Source organism: Emydura macquarii, unplaced genomic scaffold, assembly GCF_026122565.2.
Source record: "Emydura macquarii macquarii isolate MOO-44397 ecotype Brisbane River unplaced genomic scaffold, CSIRO-AGI_Emac_v2 contig_1390, whole genome shotgun sequence".
NCBI classification, from domain to species: domain Eukaryota; kingdom Metazoa; phylum Chordata; order Testudines; family Chelidae; genus Emydura; species Emydura macquarii.
In genome coordinates this window covers 21,689,075-21,708,897 of record NW_027131527.1, presented here as the reverse complement: position 1 = coordinate 21,708,897, position 19,823 = coordinate 21,689,075, and the positions used below count along the sequence as shown (strand labels likewise).

At 38.2% G+C, this 19,823-nt stretch overlaps 1 protein-coding gene across 1 annotated transcript in view; it reads left to right on the top strand.

Moving 5' to 3' along the window:
• PLCE1 (phospholipase C epsilon 1) overlaps window positions 1–19,823 on the top strand; it is a 285,725-nt gene that overhangs the window by 199,068 nt on the left and 66,834 nt on the right. The window contains exons 5-8 of the mRNA XM_067552848.1: window positions 9,518–9,663; window positions 11,436–11,694; window positions 13,658–13,863; window positions 18,717–19,392. Coding sequence (XP_067408949.1) covers window positions 9,518–9,663; window positions 11,436–11,694; window positions 13,658–13,863; window positions 18,717–19,392 — 1,287 coding nt within the window. The remainder of the gene's footprint in view (window positions 1–9,517; window positions 9,664–11,435; window positions 11,695–13,657; window positions 13,864–18,716; window positions 19,393–19,823) is intronic.

The window sequence follows — 19,823 nt, the reverse complement described above, 5'->3', positions numbered from 1 at the left end:
TTTGTGTTTAATGTTGTCATATAATTTTGCCTTTCTAAAATGTGGGTGTAAGCGTTCTGTCTCCGTGGGAGGCCGCAGCGGCTTCCTACGGACGGGAACAGCTCGCGTTCGGCAAGTGAGCAGTCTTAGCCAGTCACCCGTGTGCAGGGTGAACACTCAGTCTACCGCTCAGGCCCTCAGACAGGGTGAGGCAGGGTGAGCGAACAAGGAGTCTAGTGCTCCAACCCCCAGGCAGGGTGAGCAGAGGCGGCAAGGGCTTCAGGCGGGGTCAGGAGAGCAATTCTCCTGGAGTGGCTAGGGAAAAGGGGAAGGGGAGGGGGACGCAGGCCCACCCATCTCCACTGCGTCCCAGCCCAGGGCCCTAGCAGTGGCAGAAGCGGCTGCCACTGTGTCAGCGGGGCTCCCGCCGCAACACACCAACTAGAATGTGGACAGGCCGTGGTTGTCCCTGGGCTACTTCCTCCCCACTGACCCTAGTACCTGCCTCCTCCGTGCCACGAAGGTGGTCCACCAGGGGTAGCGCCGTCAGTCCTTCCTCATCGACTGGGGGTAAGGCGGGAAGCTCCTCTTCAGGGGGCAGCTCCTCAAGGTCATTGGATGTGGGGAGCGGCTCAGCCTCGGGCAGCTCCTCCAAGTCCAGCCCCGCTGCAGGGAGGGGCTCGGCGGCCGGCAGTTCCTCCAAATCCGGCCCAGCCTCCGGGAGTACCCGCCACTCAGGCTGCTCTGGGGTCTCGGCCCAGTCTGGCGGTTCCAGAGCACAGCCCCAGGCTCGGGGTCGGGGTAACTCGGCCCAGTCATCCTGGCCGGGTTGCCTAGTCCAGCTTCTCAAGGGCCCTATCCAATCCCCGGGCCCAGGTGGGGCCAGGGTTCATCGGCGGCGGTTAGGTTCTGGCCTAGGCCTCTGCTGGCGGGGCAGCACATCTGCCTCTGGCAGCAGTCTGGGCCCTACTGAGCTCAGGGGCCAGGCTTTTGTACTTCCCCTTCCTGTTGGGGCTCCGCTCCGCGGCTGCCAATTGGCCTGGCCGGGTGGTCCTATCACGGCCCGGGTCCCTTGTTGCCGGGCAGACTCCGGGGCAGGGCGTGAGATGGGCCAATCAGAGCGCTCGTGTCCTTCCTCAGGCTCTGGTTCCGTGGGAGGCCACAGCGGCTTCCTACAGTGGGCAATATTAAACTTTAAAACTATTTGAAAATAGCTATTTATATACGGAAAGCTACATCAGCAAAACAAGATAAGTGTAACAATCTAATAAAAAGTATTTGAAAAACCAAGCAGATTTTAGTGTAATTTAAAATCATCCAATAAAAATATATTTATTAGTCAATACCATAACATCTAAAATAGATATAGCAAATATTAAAACAAAAGAGAATCGTACTATTACCACACAAACCTTTAATCAGCTTACAGCACAAACAATTAACGTTTCAAAGAAACCCAAACCTTAGAGCTCTTTGTGCACTGCTGTGTTTGAGTTCATTGCTAAGCTACTATTTAAGTTGCCAGGACAACTGACAAAGATCCTGTTGTGCTCAGAGTTGAATTTAAAGAGGGCTCTTGTACCTTTGTGAAAAATTCCTGTTGAGACTTTATATTCTTTCCAGTATGGCTGAAATTTGACACAAAGCTTCTCAGCTCTCCTCTGTGCAATGCCACATGCCATATTATGTATAGCTTAACCAATTAACAATTTGGTTTCATTTTGTTTAATTATAACCTAATATTAAATTAGTGTGGAGGGATATTGAGGGACCCATTAATTTTTACCCACTTGAATGAAAGGGCAGTGCTAATAATCAACTTGAGTGGCTTATGTTTCAATTTATGATTTATGTGTATCCTATTATACTGATCCAGTGATCATACATTTCTCATCCTTTTTCAACTAATCAACATTCAGCAATGCAGTGAAAATCTAATTATAGAGTTGGTGTGATGACTCCTGTTGTGGGGAGAAGGGGTATTATAATGAGGGTTATGTAAGCACAACTATGTGACAGGGGAAATAGAATTGAGATGTAAGACATGCATATGGAGGGCCACGTGCCCTGAACCTAAATCCATTGCTGATGCAGGAACTTGGGGGAAGAAGTCTCAATATTTGCTCTGAGTACCCTTATTGAACCCTTAGAGCTTGGTTCTGATCTTAGGTATGTATATCATCAACAGTGGAATAATCTCCGCATTTTTGAGGGCTCTCACAAGTGCCACAGATTCTTCAGCCTCCAAAAACACATTAGACCAGTTATGTGGAGCTAACATGTTTATGCTTTAAGATCTCCTAAATGGGATGTGTGGAATTTAGATGGATTAGGTCTATACAGTCAGTTCACATTTCTATTTAAAACATTTCAGGAGTGCATTTCTGAGCCTTATTTATTCCATACACATTTCAATTAATAATATATTTGAGCCTCCTGTGAGGTGTTGTTAATGGATGAGTAGCTATCAGGCTATATGTGATTTTATACACATTTCAGCTCCCTTCCTCTGCTGCCACCTGTATAACAAGGCTCTTCCCCCTCAGGGATCCCTACTCATCTGCCAAGCTGAGGTCTCCAGGGGAAAGACAGACCTATCTGGCCCATGTGGATCCCATGCAGTAGAGTGTCTGGGGGGCCCATCCTTGAACCAGTACCTTCCTTGAGAGGCCTAGAAGTGGCCCAAGTGGAGAAGGGGAGACAAATAAGCCCACCTTCCATGAGGACAGGGGAATCACAAGCCACTTCAATATTTCCAGAGCAATCTGTGAGCTCAAATTCACTTGTGTGTCTGGACAGGATTATGGGGACAAACTCCCAATGGGGAAATAAATGAATAATAAAATTAATGCTGTTTCCCCAGCTCACATTCATGGAGTGCAACAGGACAGATAATCCCTGATGCTCGGTTCCCCTGATCACCTTCACAGAGTGCAGCATGGGAGATAATCCTCAGCCCTGGGTTTCCCTGCTCAACTTCATGGAATGCAGCAGGGCATATCAATGCAGAAAAGACTGTACACACTGTACAAAAACAGTTACAATGGTAATTCTTCCTCCTTTGGGGAGGAAGCCTGACAGTCCAATTAGTGTAGGAGAATCAAATAGTAAAATATATTTAAAAAAACAAAAAGGAGGATTCAAATCTGTTGCATGCAGGTATATGGGGCTTTGGTCCTTAGGAACAGATGCTCAGACAAATCAGTTTCCAAGCTGTTTTAGTAATACAATTGGAAGCTTTATGGGGAACTGAGGCTATTCAGAGTAATCAAAAAACTCAATTTACAATCTTGGCTCCTGCCAGACACTAGAGAAAGGAATACAGATCATATGGCAAGTAGAAGTAGTCCATAAAGTACAACAGAAGAAAATATCCCTTGGCAAGTAGTATTTAGAACAAGTGCGGGGTCGGTAGCTGCCCTGTGTTGTCTCAGAGCTATCTGCAGGTCTCCCAGCAGCCTTGTCTGGAATTAGAGTCCTGATTTGTTCCAGGCTTTGTCAATTTGGGAGCAAAAGAGGTTTGATCAGATGAGGTCACTGGACATTGTCCAGAGGAGGTACCTTAAGGAGCTGTGCAAGAAACAGAGGAACTGCTTTCTCTCATTCCCAGTCTCAGCAACCGATGGAAAGGCCACAGCATGAATGAAATCATCCATCATATACTTAGTCTGAAGCATTACAATGCACTCCCCATCAGCTTTCTAGCCTCAGAGAATTAGGAAAAACAGAGCAGGGCCCTGTCTGACATCTAAATAAGTTCCTAAAGGAGGCTTATCTTCGAAGCATTCCCATTTTACCATCCTCAGACAATTTTTATGTTTTGCAGATGGATCGCAGACTTTGTCTTTTCCTAACTTTGATCATTGCCATTTGATCTTACATGTGCTCCCAAGGTCTCTCTCCAGCATCATGGCAGCAATAACATTCACTTTAGGGAAGAAGGAGATTCATTTATCTCTTCCCAGACAATTTTTCTGATTAGGGTTCTGTACAGAAAGAAAGCTGAAGCAAACCTACAGAGTGATATTGTTCCTGTAGTACCAGGACAATAGTGCCAGGGAAATGACTTATATGCCTGGGCTGAGGATGAATACTATCGGGTACAAGGTCTTCTCCCAGAAGAATGTTACCAGAAGATGAAGATGGCCATACAGAAAAATAAGTGATGTCACAGAAATAAAAAATCCAATTCTTACTAGAACCTATTGGGAATTCTGATCTTATACACAGGCATGATTCAGTGATCCAAAATTAATATGATACCTATTTAATAATTCCAGATATTCCCTTCACGTATCATTGTACCTCATCCTCTGGCAGTGATCTATCTCTAATTTTATATTCTCTGCTCCCACAACTGGTGAATTCAGAAAATCAGATGTTGTTTTATTTTGTATTTTAAAGAATTTTCCCAGTTCAGTTCAGGGAATGTGTACCCAGAAAAAAAAGACCACAGCATCCATGAGCTGGAACATAGTGATTCTTTAAGGTCTTGGAGTTCTTTTCCTTCCATAGATGACAGACTTGTTCCAGCCATGGCAGTTTACATGTCTAATGGGTTTTCATAGTAACCGAGAAAAACATGACCAGCCCTACCTCAGAGAGCAAAGTTTCCTTTCTCTATGTGTACTGCCCGACAAAGTGGAGAAGAACACAAAGATTTACATGGCGGAAGTCAGATTAGCAGTGTGGCTCCTTCACCTAGAAATATAAACCTTATCATAAATCAATTTGGAGGACTGGTGATTGACTTCTTTGCATCTGGAAACAGTAAATAAGGTGCCCTGTGGTTTCTCTGCATTTCAGGATCCAGGATGTAAAGCAGTGAATGACCTCTCGCAAAGCTGTGCAAGGTCCCCGCTATATGTTCTGCTCCCCAGGACAATACAACAGATGCAAACAGGAGAACAACAGTTACCCAGTTTATGCTTTTTTTGGTGAAGAGACTATGATTTTCAGGCCAGATTGGATGTTCAGTTATCAGTATCTCACTGAGAAGTTTTGATAGTAAAATAAAATAAAATAAAATAAAAAATAATCCATGTGGGACCAGAAAAATTTAAAATGAATACATGGATGAAGTGATTCTTGTTCACATGGGCCCAAAGGAGAAGTCAACAAATAAAGTCTATTCTATGGGATGATGCAAAATAGCTTAATTACTATGTTAAATCAGTGAAGAGCCTTGAGTTTCTCCAGGAGGGCTTTATTGTGCACATATAAGAGTGTCAAAATAAAAAGGTGTGTGCAGTGTAATGTTCTCAGCCTGTTCAAGAAAAGAAACTTTTGTACACATCCCAACATTAAATGCTCCTTAGCGCATCAACGTTATTCCAATTTCGCAAGGTCATAGATTATGACCTTGGAACCTCATTTTGCTCCTTACACTGTTACCTAGATTGAACCTCTGCAGCAGGTGCCATTATACTTCCTATCCATTAGAGTATGCCTTCTAATGACTACCATCGCCAATTAGATGAATTTTTATTTTAAATTGTGAGCTTCCTCTAATGAGACCCATTATTGTACCTTTAATTCAGACAGGTAATCTGCTTAACTGTCTAAGCATTCATTTCCTAAGTAAATTCAAGATATATTCCTCCTTCGGTTAAGAATCAAAGTCCAGTCTTTTGGAGCACTGATAATCCTGTACTGAGAATTCTAGATAGCCAAATGCCATCAGGACATAGATTCACCAGATTCTGCACATTGGTCACCTATCTTAGCTATTGTCATTTCCTGTCTTTTGGCAGAAGTCTTCTGTGTGCCTCAGTGCTCAGGAGATGATGGAGGAGATATTTATATATGATCTATCTCATTTTGGATGTGTTAACATTTAAAAGATGATCTTGCTTCTACCTTAGAGTCATAATGCTATGAAACTGACATTGTAACAGAGCTATGGTCCTTTGTACAAAGAACAGGAAAAATTGTCCATGTTTACCTGAAAATTTCCTTTTTTCAAGTAATAAGGTTCACAGATCCAGCCCACCTTGGAGACAAATGGATCATTCAGAATAGAGATGGAAACTGATATTAAAGGATTTAGGTTTTTTGTCATTAGATAGAGTCATGCTCTGCAGTCAGAGAAATTGCTGTGCTTTTTCCCCAAAGTATATTTAGCGCAATCTGTAACTTAGGAAAGTAAATGTGAATTATCCTGGCTGTGTAGGGAAGTTATCTCAGCTGGAGGGAACTTCAGGAGTTGAGGCATTCCCCTGCTGCCAGTGACTAATAAGGTCTGGTTCTGTCCCTGAGATGTAAACAAACTGAAGTATTCAAAGGAAGGAAATTTTCAGATAGGCAGAGACAAATTTTCCTGTTCTTATTTGTTTGTTACCTGGTGTTTTTAAACAGTTAATGAAAGAGAATTGAATGCTTTTAAATAATATGAACAAAGATTGCAGCATTTTATGGAAAGGACATGTGGCACGTATCTCAGTGAAATGAAAGACATGTTGCACTTCAACTGAGCAACTGCCATCTCACAGCCAAATTCTATCTGGTCATATGCTTTACACTTTATTAAATTACTTATTACAGGATGTACCATGAAATGTTGTAACTCTAATTGCGTAATTTTGCAATACATATTAGTCAGGTACTATACAAAATTTGTAATTGCAGCATGATATGAAATTGGGGCATTCATTGTGTACATTCTGCTTTCAGGTCAAATAAATGTTAGCTATGCTATTTGCTGTATCACTCAAACATTGTTTATTTCATGTAATGTTCCCCATTACTGTTCTGGTCTTTGTTTTATCTGGTTAAGGAGTAACTCAATACCCATTTTGGACTGGACCACTAGAATGAGGCACATGTTAGACAAAAAAATGGACCTGATCCACCACCCATTGAAGTCAATAGGAGTTTTTCCATTGACTTTAGCAAGCTTCAGATCAGGCCCTTTGTGCATAAATAAATCAAATATATATAAATCCATAATGGTATGGATTATTAACCTAGATATCTATAAGATCTGCACTACAGAAATATACTAGACAATAATGATAGTTAATAGCAAAGATCAGTATACATCAGCAGCTGTGCTGTTCATGTAGTACACAGAAATGCACATACTTTTAGTAATTCAAATTTCTCTTTTCTGTTTTTTTCCCCAAAGAGGAAAACTGAGGCCTTAATCTCCTAGTGTTTTTATAAATACATGCACTGGGTGAGAATGTCACCCCTGATTATGCTGGGTAAAAGGGCATGAGTGGTGTAATTAGGTGCTAACCGTTTCAGATCCAGCTGGGAGAGAATTCCCCATGCACAGGAATTGTGGAAGAAACCTGAGGTAGGAGACAAGCTGGCAGTGGGGGTTGGGACAGGTAGGGTGTTCCAAGAGCAGAGCAGCAGCACCTACCGCTGCAAAGATTCTGGGCAGTGCTGCTGCCGTTAGGCATGAATAGGCTGCTGTAAATTCGATAGCTTTGAGGGGCTGTCTAAATTATACAGCTCCCTGAGCTGCCCAGAGTCAGGCATGGCTTAAAACCATCATAGCCTTCTCTCCAACTGTGAGTTCTGTGCGGCACCTCTTAGAGGCACAGCACAGAATTTCACCATCTATTTACAGCCCTTTTTAAAAAAATACTTGAAATACAGAACTGTTTCTGCCTCTTGAGTAAATTAGGACTTCTGTACAACATGCATTAGCCTGCACCAGAGGAGTATAGATTCTTGTGTGCACTAGTCTGTTGTTTACTAACTTACCCATACGGGACCTTACTGACACCCAATAAAAGTTCCTTAGTGTACGTTAATGTAGTACAGTTTGGGACTACATTAACATGGACCACATGCTAGTGTGCACTGGAGTTTATAGATCACTGTTGTGAACTAATACACTGTTTATGCAAGTCCTTAGATGCAGTTTTAAAACACTGGCAATATATAGAAAAAATTTTTGCACCTCATTGACCTACTTTCCTCTTATTAACTTATTTAAAGAAAGAAATATAAAAATACATTTGAATAATGCTGAAAATGTGACACGAACGAACAAAAGCTAATTGTGGCTGGCACCCTTTCTTTCTTCTTTCTGTTTTCTTTTAACAGTTGAATTGAGGGCAAAGCTGTAACTTTCAATTTCCTGAATTGAGCTGGTTTCTGTTGACCCTAACATTATTTAAACACAATCTTTCATTAATAATATAGAATGTTAATACATTTCAACATTAAGAAATCAGTAGAACTCAACTTTGTTGCACTTGATTAAATTGGGCATCAGAAAGATTGAAAAGTAAAGAATAATCTTCTTGTTCTTGCTCTTACTGTATTTGCTGTTCTCATAGTCAAGAATGAGGGGTAGAGGATACTGTGTTTGTATACGCTCAGGAAAATATAGTGATGTATATAACCTCTATGTGTTTTCATAAATTGTTTTCAATTAGTTCAACACATTTTCAGTTAATTTCACGTTTGATTTGTATCTTTAAATATATCAGTAGGACATTAAATACAGATTTTTTTTCATTGGGGGAATCAAGTGTTTTCAAATGTTATGTGAAGCTCTCATCACTGTGGTAATGGCTGTAAACGCATGAATTCTTCAAGACCAAAAGAAGAATAGAACTCAATGTCAGTGAACGGATCACATTTACTATTTTATGATTAAAAGTGTTTCTGCAATGGCAAAAATCAATCCCTAGGGAATCCTACTGTAAAAAGGAACAGTTGGTTTAAATTTAGGTTTCCATGTGAAATAGATCTATTTTTTGTGGCTGTTGTGGGAAAGTAAACTGCAAATTTTCAGGATGATAAATATCATTGCCTGATCAGATTTTAAGTATGAACAGAATCATATAGTTAGTTGATCTCTTATGCGACATTAATTACCAAACAGAACTTGACAGAATGGTCAAATTTGGAAAGTGAGCTTTTCTGCTTCATTTCTTACATAACAAATAGCATAGTAGCTAAATATTAAACGTATTTAGAGTATATTGCAGTGAAAAAATTTGTATATCAAGAAAAAATATATACAAATGCCAGCTGAGTCAACTCAAGCAAAAAATATTCTCTATTTTATAAACTGCTGCTGCTGACCTGTTGCACACATTGAATAAAATGGGTTTTCTCATTTAAGCCTAAAATTTTCAAAACCCCTAGTAGATTTGGGTGCCAGTTCCCATTGATTTTAATGGGAATCAGTCTTGTAAATCCTTTAGGCAACTTTGAAAATCTTAGTCTTAGTCTAAATAGGCCTTTTTTAATATCCTAAATGTATACAGAACATCGGCTATTGTTCAGCCTTTTTGGTTTAAAATAAATAATTTTACAAAGCATTTTGAGATTCAAATACTTTTCATGTAATATGTATATAGACCCAGTATATATAATGTATGTGGTGAATATTTTTGTGTGATTTTATTGTGTGTGGGTACATATATAATTTGATGAAATATCTTATTTCTCCTCTGATAGAGACAATTTAAGATTGAAATATATTCATTCTATTGCATTAAATGTGTCTGAATGTTCCCAATAATATAGCCATGGCTGATTTCTTGTAATGTACATTTTGTTTTATTAGGTGAGCTCTTGGGTTACATGGCTGATCCTTACTGCAGGTTCTATGGAGGAGAAACGAGAAGTCTTCTCATATTTAGTACATGTGGCAAAATGCTGCTGGAACATGGGAAACTACAATGCTGTAATGGAATTCTTGGCAGGGCTCAGGTACTGGCAACTCATTTTTACATGAGGAAGTTTCAGAGATAGAGATTAAACTACAGCTTCTGTTAGGCACAACTCTTCTCTAAGGAACATGTGGCATTGAATCAATCACTCTATTCAACAGTATCCTGTTGCTAAGTCACATCATTTCATCTTTTGAATTTCTCATAATTATTCTGGAAAAATTAAACATAGTGAAAGACAGACATTTTCTCAGAATGCTCTGGAGACATCATCTATGGTACATGCTAAATATGTTAAATTGAAAACATGTACATAACATTTTTCAAATCGCTGTTTTAAACAAGAAAAGAAGACTGTAAAAGCAGTTCTATTTTAACTATCTGTATCCCACTAGAACTACTATAATTTTAGGGTTTGAATTTCGATAACAAAGGTAGTCAAAAAAGAAACCTCAAATAATGCTCCTTCCTTTGCCCACTCCATTTTACCTATGCTAACTGCTGCTGGGCTCTCAGAACAATAGGTGATTTTACATGCGGTATATATAGTGAATTATTCTGTACTAGGAATAGTTAAGTATAAAGTTCCCGTCTCTTAACTCTGACTTTCCTTGTATTTTGTGTTTGCATAGCAAACCTTTAATATGTTTTTACTGCAGCTTTTTGTGGTTTAATAAGCACACTCATTGTGCTGTTAGCTTACATATTTAATATATGAAACATATTCAAAGCACTCAAACACAAGAGGCCTTGTCCAGCAGAACACATCCACGGCCTCCCAGGCCATGTAAGCCTGAAAAGGCTGTGGATGGTTGTTGTACAACAAGCCAGCCTATTCAGGGGGAAGTTGAAACTATAGTAAGAACTTAATTATACCTCCTGTGAGTGCGCTGCATGAGAAAAGGGGAGGAAAGGAAGAGAAGTGCCACAGCAACAGGGTCTGCCGGCATTATGCAGTGAGTGGTGTGGACAAGGAGATAATGTGGGGAGAGGGACATTTTGTAGTTAGCTGTTCTGTAGCACTGCTGGAGTGCAAGGTGAGGATGAGTGGAATTGCCATAGCTCTGTCCAGACATGCTCCTCTGGGGATGAAGGAAGTGCCTTCTCTTGTGCAGTCCTAAAACCATTTTTGTTTGGATTTAAACATTCCTTTCAGCATTTACAACAAACATTGCAGCATCATGCTAGTGCATGAGAGCTGGAAAGTGAAACTAACTAGAAACAAAAATGAAATTTGTTTATTTTATAGTTTATTTCCATTGTCCAATCTGAGTGAAATGCAAAAAATTAAATAATCAACATCAATGATTTAAAATAAAATTAGTTTTAAAAATTATTTCACTCTTGCTTATCTAAAGGATTACTAATACAGCAGAAGAAATGTTATGTATAAGTAGGTTTATTTTGACATTGTTCCTTTAACTATCTCTGATTCCTTCCCAATACTCTATTTTTGAGGCAGATAACAAGAAAAATATAAAAGATTCCTCTTTTTTTCCCCAAATTGTTGTGCCTAACTCCCTTAGGCTCTGTTGAAAATCCCAGCTGTAGCTCCAGCAGTATCTAGATTTCATTACTCAGCTTTGCTCATTCATTTTGATGTTCAATTATTCAAAAGGAAAAAATTGCTGTTAGCCTGAGCTGTTCTAGGAATACCCAACCTAATTTGTCTCATTCATTTCTGAATAATGCTAATGAAAGTAAAACTAATTTTCTTTAATAGAAGAGATCAACTTCTGGTGTTGAACTTTAATGTAAACAATGGTTTTTTTTTTATTTTCTGCAAAATGTTTTGTTGTCTATTTGAAATAGGTCTAGAAAAGTTTTAAAAATGTGGCAGTTCATGGATCAGTCAGATATTGAAACCATGCGAAGTCTGAAGGATGCTATGGCACAACATGAATCATCCTCTGAATACCGGAAAGTGGTGAATCGTGCTCTGAATATTCCAGGCTGTAAAGTAGTTCCTTTCTGTGGTGTATTTTTAAAGGAGCTTTGTGAAGTTCTAGATGGAGCAGCAAGCCTCATCAGACTTTGCCCACAATATAATTCTCGGGATGAAACATTAGAGGTAAATTATTAAGAGATGTCATTGATATTCTAAAGCAGTGGCTTTCAATCTTCCCAGACTACAGTACCCATTGCAGGAGTCTGATTTGTCTTGCATACCCCAAGTTCAACATCACTTAAAAGCTATTTGCTTACAAAATCAGACATAAAAATTCGTAAGTGTCACAGCACACTATTACTGAAAAATTGCTTACTTTCTTTCATTTTACCTTATAATCATAAAATAAATCAACTGGAATATAAATATTGTGCTTGCATTTCAGGGTATAATATATAGAGCAGTATAAACAAGTCACTGTCTGTATGAAATTTTAGTTTGTACTGCCTTGTAGTGCCTTTTCTATAGTCTGTTGTAAAACTAGGCAGATATCTAGATAAGTTGATGTCTCCCTGGAAGAACTCTGTGTGTCCCCAGGGGTACACATACCTCTGATTGAGAACCTGGTTGAGAACAAGTGTTCTATAGGGTTAAATGCTCATACCTATATACGGTGAAAACGGCTCCTTGTCAAATTGTAGATGATTGTAAAATTATTTAACAGTTTTTAAAGATAACAGTTGATTGAACCCCTTTTGTTCAGTGCAGTTGATGAAACTTTTTGTGGCCTTCTCTAAATCAAAGTATAATCCATGGTATCAAAAAGAAGGATCTCTCTCAATCCAATTACATAAAAATAACTCATAAATTTTTAAAAATTAATTTAAAGTGGATTGTTTACACATAGGAATGACAAAAAAATATTTTGCAACTATAGTTGCAATGAACAATGAATCTTTATGCCAAAGAACCTTATTCTCCAAGGTGCTAAGTATTTCCTTTGAAGGGTGGTGCTCTTAACTTCCACTTAACTCAGTGAGAATGGAGGTGAAGAAGAAGAAGAGTTAGTGTATCAGGCCCTTAACATATGAAAAGAAGCAATTTTTCATCAAGTATGTGTCAGTGTGGATCCTAAGATAGGTGGTGCTGATGCATGCGAGCCTGGAATCATTTGAATAGCAACATCCTGTGCTACCTCATGCTCCTATGCAAAGGCATAAAGGGCAGAGACGCCCTGACCCTCTCTCAGTTCCCTCTTACTGCTTGTGGCAGAGAGACAGATCTGGAATTCGTTCAACCTGCTTCTTGTTTCAGAACCCTGTTTCAGTGAAGAAACCCTTCTGCACGTCTCCTTTTAATTAGGTCCTTGTTCTTAGATGTTTTTCTTGGGTATTTATGAAAAAAAGAAAGAGAGCAAGCAGTAAGAACTGACGTGGGAGAGACCCCCCCTGTACAGCGGAGTGAGATGCTTTATGCTAATGTGTAGTTATGACGGGCTCAAAACCCACTAGATTGAATGTGTCCCCTTCCTGTGATGGCTTCATGCCTCTCATAGATGGACATAGAAAATTCATGGATTCCAAGGCCAGAAGGAACCATTGTGATCATCTTGTCTGACCTCCTGCATAACACAGGCCATAAAACTTTCTCAAAATAATTCTATTTGAAATAGAGCATATCTTTTTAAAAAGAATCTGATCATAATTGTAAAATGGCCAGTGATAGAGAATCTACCACAATCTTTGGTAATTACCTTCACTTTAAAAAAAAAATATGCCTCATGCGTGGTCCTGATGGATCCATGCTGACTACAACATCTTGAAGAATCATGGTTATTGTACGGTAAATAACTCTTTCCTTGCAGTTTTTATTTATTTCCTTTCAAATAAAGCATCCTTCAAGTGTAAAGATTAAAGCATCTAAAGAAATATTATTATTTATTTGTTTATTTATATTATTGTAAAGTCTAGAAGCCCTACTAACAGACCAGAATTAGGTGCCCAACTCCCATTGAAAATCAGTGGGAGATTGGTGCCCCTTGTTCCAAGGCCCCTTTGAAAATCTCAGGTTAACTCTGTTTCTGTCAGTTTACATAACTATTCGCTATTCTAACAGTTCATTGTATTAACTATTTGGGGTATTTTAGTTTGTTTCAGATTACAATGGTCAAGATAATTTCTTACAACGAGTAGGCTTAGATGGTTTAAATAATACTGAAAAAGAATCAACAGCAAACAATATCTTTCAAACCATTCGGAGTTGTAACCGCAGTTTGGAATCCGAAGAAGAAGACAATTTTAGTGAAGGAGGCAATTCAAGAAAAAACTCTTTGAAGGATAGAAACCGATACCAGTAGGTTTTACATTTTGAAGGTTACTATATTATATTTCTGTGTGTATTTCAAGATTTTTCATCTTTTATTTGTCTGAGTCTCAGTTATGGTAACAACATGAAACTTTAATTTATGCATCCTTGAATTTTGCCCCTTCCAATTTCAAATGTTTTCCCAGAGTTATGCTTGATATCAGGATGCTCAGATTCTTGGAATCTCTCTCAATAGTTTTATCTTCTGTTGTGATGTAATTACTTCTAGGCAAATCCCTTTAATCTTATCTATAGAGCTTTAGAAACCCAGAGTTATAGTTATGATTTTGATCAGTCACGCCAGGAATAACACCATGGCATCTCTGTAAATAATCAGAGCTCAGAACATTATATCCTGTGGGTTAGAATTAAAGGTTATTTGTTATTGTTTGTAAACCTGCTACTTTTTAATAATATGTGCATTTGAGGTTCATAAATTATCTCAGAAAGAATCTTTGAAAGCTATTAAACGTTTTGAATTTTCACACTGAATCAGCTGAGTTATTTAGCATTTGTTTGTTTAATTATGACGTGGGAAAGCTCAGTGTTCAGCCCTCAGATCCTAGTTCCACTTGTGCAGTGAGAGGTCCAGTAGTAGATAAATATCATGCTAATATACAGTACAGTATCGGTCACATAGGAATAGTGGTAAGTCCAAAGCCTGCTATATTTTTTGATCTTCCAAAGTGTTGCTTTCTTTTTCAAGTTGTTTTTCTTATTGAATTTAAAGAGGAAAAATATTTTAAAGGGGAATGAAATTGGTTTTATGTATCTAGCTTCCAAATTGAGATAAGTCTCCCACAGTGCATTTATAATAGCCACAGCTATACCACACAGAAACAGGAGAAAAATGCAGTTGAGTGAGATGATGGTTCTATGCCCATCACACAGCCATTACGAAGGACAAGTGTGTTTATGTTATAAAGAGAGGAACATTTGTTTTTACTAAGAGCTTTAGTCGAATCTAATAAATTTAAAATATCTCAGTAGCATGCTCCCTACCTCCCTGCGGGTATTAGATAAAGTAGTCTGGACCAGATGACAGTTAGTAAAATACCCACATGTTTAGAGATAGCCAAACTGGTTCAGCCACCTATACATAAAGTCCAATAAGTGACCATCTGAGAAGGAACTACCAGCTTCCTGTGCTTATTTCATTTACATGCAATTGTAAATTTCATTTTAAACAAATAATCTTTGTTTCCTGAAAGAATGTTTTCTAATAGAATTATTAACATCTGGCATTAGTTCTTTGTGAGCAACGAAGTAGCAGCTGATGCCAAGAAAGACTGTCCGACTTCACTGTCCATTAGATCCTCTCTTGATTGTAGAAGAGTGCTGTAGAAAATCTTTAGAGTTTCTTACAACTTAAGTGCTTTCTTACAGAAATTATTTTCCTTAACTAACATCTAACATTTTAAAATTAGCATTTAATTCACAAGTCAAATGAAAAGAAACTTGGGAAAACAACATTTCACTTATTGAAGCAAAGTCAAATGCTTCTAGGAATGGCAAAACAATATAGGGGAAGGGGCCTTCTCCTGTAAGTGTTTACTAATCATTGCTTAGGAGCATATGCTCAATATACCGAAATTAAATTCAATGAATGTGTTCTTCCTTGAGCAGTACCAGTCAGTCCCATCTGCTTCCCCAAAGAGTTCACTGCTCTGTAGCCAGGCCCACCTGGCTGAGAGCAGTCAGTGCTTGGCATCTTTTTCCCTTTGCATTTGCCTGTTTTTTCCTCCTTGTGCACGCTGAGAACTGTGTGAGGGACAGAGAGAAGCTTGCAGCAGAGGAGGATGAGGCAGTACCAAATTGCTCTCTTTTTGTGAAGAGGCTGGAAAAGCAGGTTTGTTTTAAAATATTGTGCACTGCTGACAGCTTTCTCTGTGAGATGAGAGTAGTATTTTGCGTGTAATATGTGAGATCATTAACTTATGCACTTCTGCCTATTTTAATATTTGGTTACTTAGTAAAGTTAAAAAGTATTTTAATTATTGTTATTTATTTAAATGAAAAACTGTATAGGAGTAGAAAGCTTGATTTGTAAGGGTGATACGTAAAATTGTAATATTTTGATGATTGGGAGAAATAATATCACTTTTTTCCTCCAGTGCCATATTTCAAAATGAAAATGAAGATTTTCCATTAATTGCTTTTTCCTGAATTATATATAGAATTCGAGGCCATGCATCCACAAAAATAGGTCACTTAGCTTGATATGAAGAATATGAGGGGCATATAACAAAGTCAGGGAATATGTTTTATCAATTTTCCCACTCTTACTAGTAGATGGGATGTTTAGCACTCTGTGATCAGTGACGTGGCTATTCATTAGGAATTTCCTGACATGCCAAGTATACGTGAACATATGTGAACATATTTATTAGGGTTTCCTTTTTTCAGTGATAAAGCAAGTTCAGGTAGGTAGGAAGACAGAAAATTGCCAAACCAAATACAATTACTTGTCATTTCCCTCACATCTCATTCCTCTGACAGAGAGAATAGGGTTATTTTTCAAATTTAAAAAGTTTATATATTTCAAATTATTTCAAACTTTTGTCATTTAAATATTGTCAAAATCAAGGTAGACCAGAATAAATTGAGACAGAAGCTCCTCCTAATTTTACTGTGGTTTAATGTTTTCATATACAACAGTATATAAAAGTGGGTGTCCATATAAAATGGGTGTCATTGGAAAAGGGGAAATTACATAATCTACTTGTAATTAGATGTTCTTGAAAGTGATATGGCTGTTAGTCACATTCACCTACCCACTCCAAATGAAAGAACTGGAATTTCATTTTGATTTGTTAGAAATCTACATTGATTGTGAGTGGGAAGAACTGACCTTAGAAGCTTGCTATAGTACATGTACTCTTTCAAGGTTTGTTAATCAAATAACTCATGAAGACGTTCTACATTTTGCCACATAATCCTTCTAATCTGTCAAATCTGAGACACAAGCCATATTGTATGTGTATAAATCAACACTTTTAAAGCATAATAATTTCTCTTTAGAATAAGCATGAAAATCCACAGGATTTTCCTTTCTATTTATTGCATCCCTTGCTGTTTCCTTCCTAAAACTACTTTCTATTCTAACATTTCCTTTTATCTGTTTTTCATTCCTAATGCATCTCAGTACAACACATGCAAAGAAAGCCTCTGAGTCAAACCGAGTTCTGTAAGTTTGTTCTCAGCACTTCCTAAGCTATATTGCTTGTGCTAGCTACTGTCAGAAATTACTTTTGTGTGTGCTTTGCGTGGCTACTTCATATAAATCTGAATTTGAATCTGAATCCTTCCTGTGATGTCAAATGTTGCTTAGGGCATGAAAAAGGCTCTGCCCTCCCTGTCTATCCTGGGCCACTCTTTGCAAGTCCTCTATGTTGTTAAATCCTGAAATCCTGTTTTCCAGGATATTTGTACAGTTGGCTGCTTTTTTTCAATTTGAAAAATTTATTCTTATATGGTCGTGACAAATACTTAAGTGCACTGATATGGGGTGAGATGCATTGAAGTCAACAGCAATGTATACTAGCTGAGGATCTGGTCTATGGTTCTTTTCACAGTCAGTACTGCAGCACATATATGTTTTAATTTGGTGGAAGAAGCTCCTGTAGGGAGGAGATTTTGGATAAGTGCATTCTGTTCTCATAAACCATATTTGTTAATTTCGATCTTTCTGCTTCATAGCTGCTCTTTCTAAAAACAGTAAAGGTATTCAATATATTTGGATTGGTAGCTACAAACTTTGTGATTGATAAATATATGTTATTTATATAACATTTTACATGTTCAAAATAGAAATATTCACTAATTAATTCTCTCAACACTCTTCTGGGCAAGGTATGTGTTGTTGTCACTATTTTACAGATGATAACATTAAGGGTATGTCTATGCTATGTGCTAGGGGTGTGATTCCCAGCTCACATAGCAAATTCATGCTAACTATCAAGTTAGCATGCTAAAAATTGTGATGTAGCTGCAGTGGCACGGGCAACAATATGAGATGGCATGGGCTAGCCATGTCAAATACAAACCCTCCTGAACCTGTGGTACTTGGAATGGCTTGCCCCTGCTTGTCCTAACCCGGCCACACTACTATTTTCAGTGCAGTAGCTTGATGAGTGCTAATGTTAGTATGTCTGAGTGAGGTGGAAATCACACCCCTGGCTCCTAAGTGTAGATGTAGCCTAAGGCAGAGAGGATAAGTAACTTGCTCAAGGCCACAGAGTGAATCACTGAAAAGTAGAAATATAATAAAGGAGTTCCTGATTCTTAGCCATAACTTCAATCCACTAGGCTGTCCTGCCAGTGTCCATATATGAGATTTGGATGTATTGCAACCAAAGCTATTGTATGCCTTGGATTTAGAAGCTGGAATCACTTTGGTTTTAGATCTCCCGTGAAAGCTGTTCATTATTAATAACTCTTTAAATGTGCATTTATGTTTTTGTAGCTGTGATGTTGGGCGGGAAACCTGAAAAAATTGTCATCAGACATTTTTGTTTTGTCTCCAGTACTGTTATCAATCCTAACAACATCTGTTAATTAATAAGAATTTGTCCAAAATTACAATAATACATTGATACATTTTATATACCATATAATGCAATATTGTAAAAGTCTTTAAGCACAGATGCATGTGTACGTCTAAACACTATGATGTTAATCTTCTGCTGAATTTAAACCATAGTAGAACAGGTTTTAAAGATAGTTCTGTAGTTACACATGTTTTGATATACTCTATCCATGTTTATGAGGTGTTCCACTGTGTGTACACTGCATACACAAATACTTGATAACTTAAGTATTGTATCCTACTTCACATGCAGGTTTATAATTGGAGATCTCTCAGATTCAGAAAGTGACATATCTGAGCAGTCAAAAGAGTGGGAAACAAATACAACCGAAGAGCAGCAAAAGGCATTCAGTCATGGAATAGAACTTATTCCCTGGTATGTGTTATCAATCAGAGCTGATATCCATCAGTTCATGCTACAAGGGGCAACTGTCATACATTATGACCAGGAGATGCATCTCTCAGCACGCTGTTTTCTTCAGCTTCAGCCTGATAATAGTACTTTGACATGGATAAAACCCACCACAGTTTGCCCTGCAAATATTAAAGTAAAACTGGGTGTGCTAGGTAGCACTACTGAGCTTGGTAAATTTCAATTTCTTGGCAATACTGGATTAAATGGACTGGTGGAAGGTTTCTTGGATTTGTTTTCAGCAAAGGCTGTGTACATGGGACACCCTGGCATTGATATGCACACTGTGTGTGTTCAAAATAAACTTTGTAGTATGTCCCTTGAAGAGAACGGAGTATCACTACTATATGGACTTCAAACTACTGATAATAAGTTGCTGCACTTTGTGGCTCCAAAATATACCGCCAAAATGCTGTATGATGGATTGCTGGAATTAACAAAAGCTGTAAGAAAAATGAGGAAATTCCCTGATCAGAGATTGCAATGGCTACGGAAACAGTATGTCAGCCTTTATCAGGTAAGGTACAACGTAATCATCTAGTGTATAAATAAGTAAAAGTTTCTAAGATACCAACAATATGCATATTCATATCTGTTTTAGGCAGATAAAGGTTAAAGATACAAAACCTGATTCTCTATCGTTATATTAGTTTTATGCCAGCATAACTCCACTAAAGTCAACAGAATGACACTAGTATAAAATTGGTGTAATGAAATGGAGAATCTGGCCTTTAATATTGCATTTAATCAAAGTTTTTTTTGATACACTAAAATCATATCTTTTTGTATTAAGCAGATCTTAATAAATCATAAAATAAAAAGTGAAACTGATATGCTAATTGGGCCTCTAAGGTTAGCATTTGGTTAAACAGGAAGCAGTCCCCATACCTACACAGAGGCTGAAATATTGATCAGTGGGGGGTGGGGTAAAAAAGCAAAACATTTGAC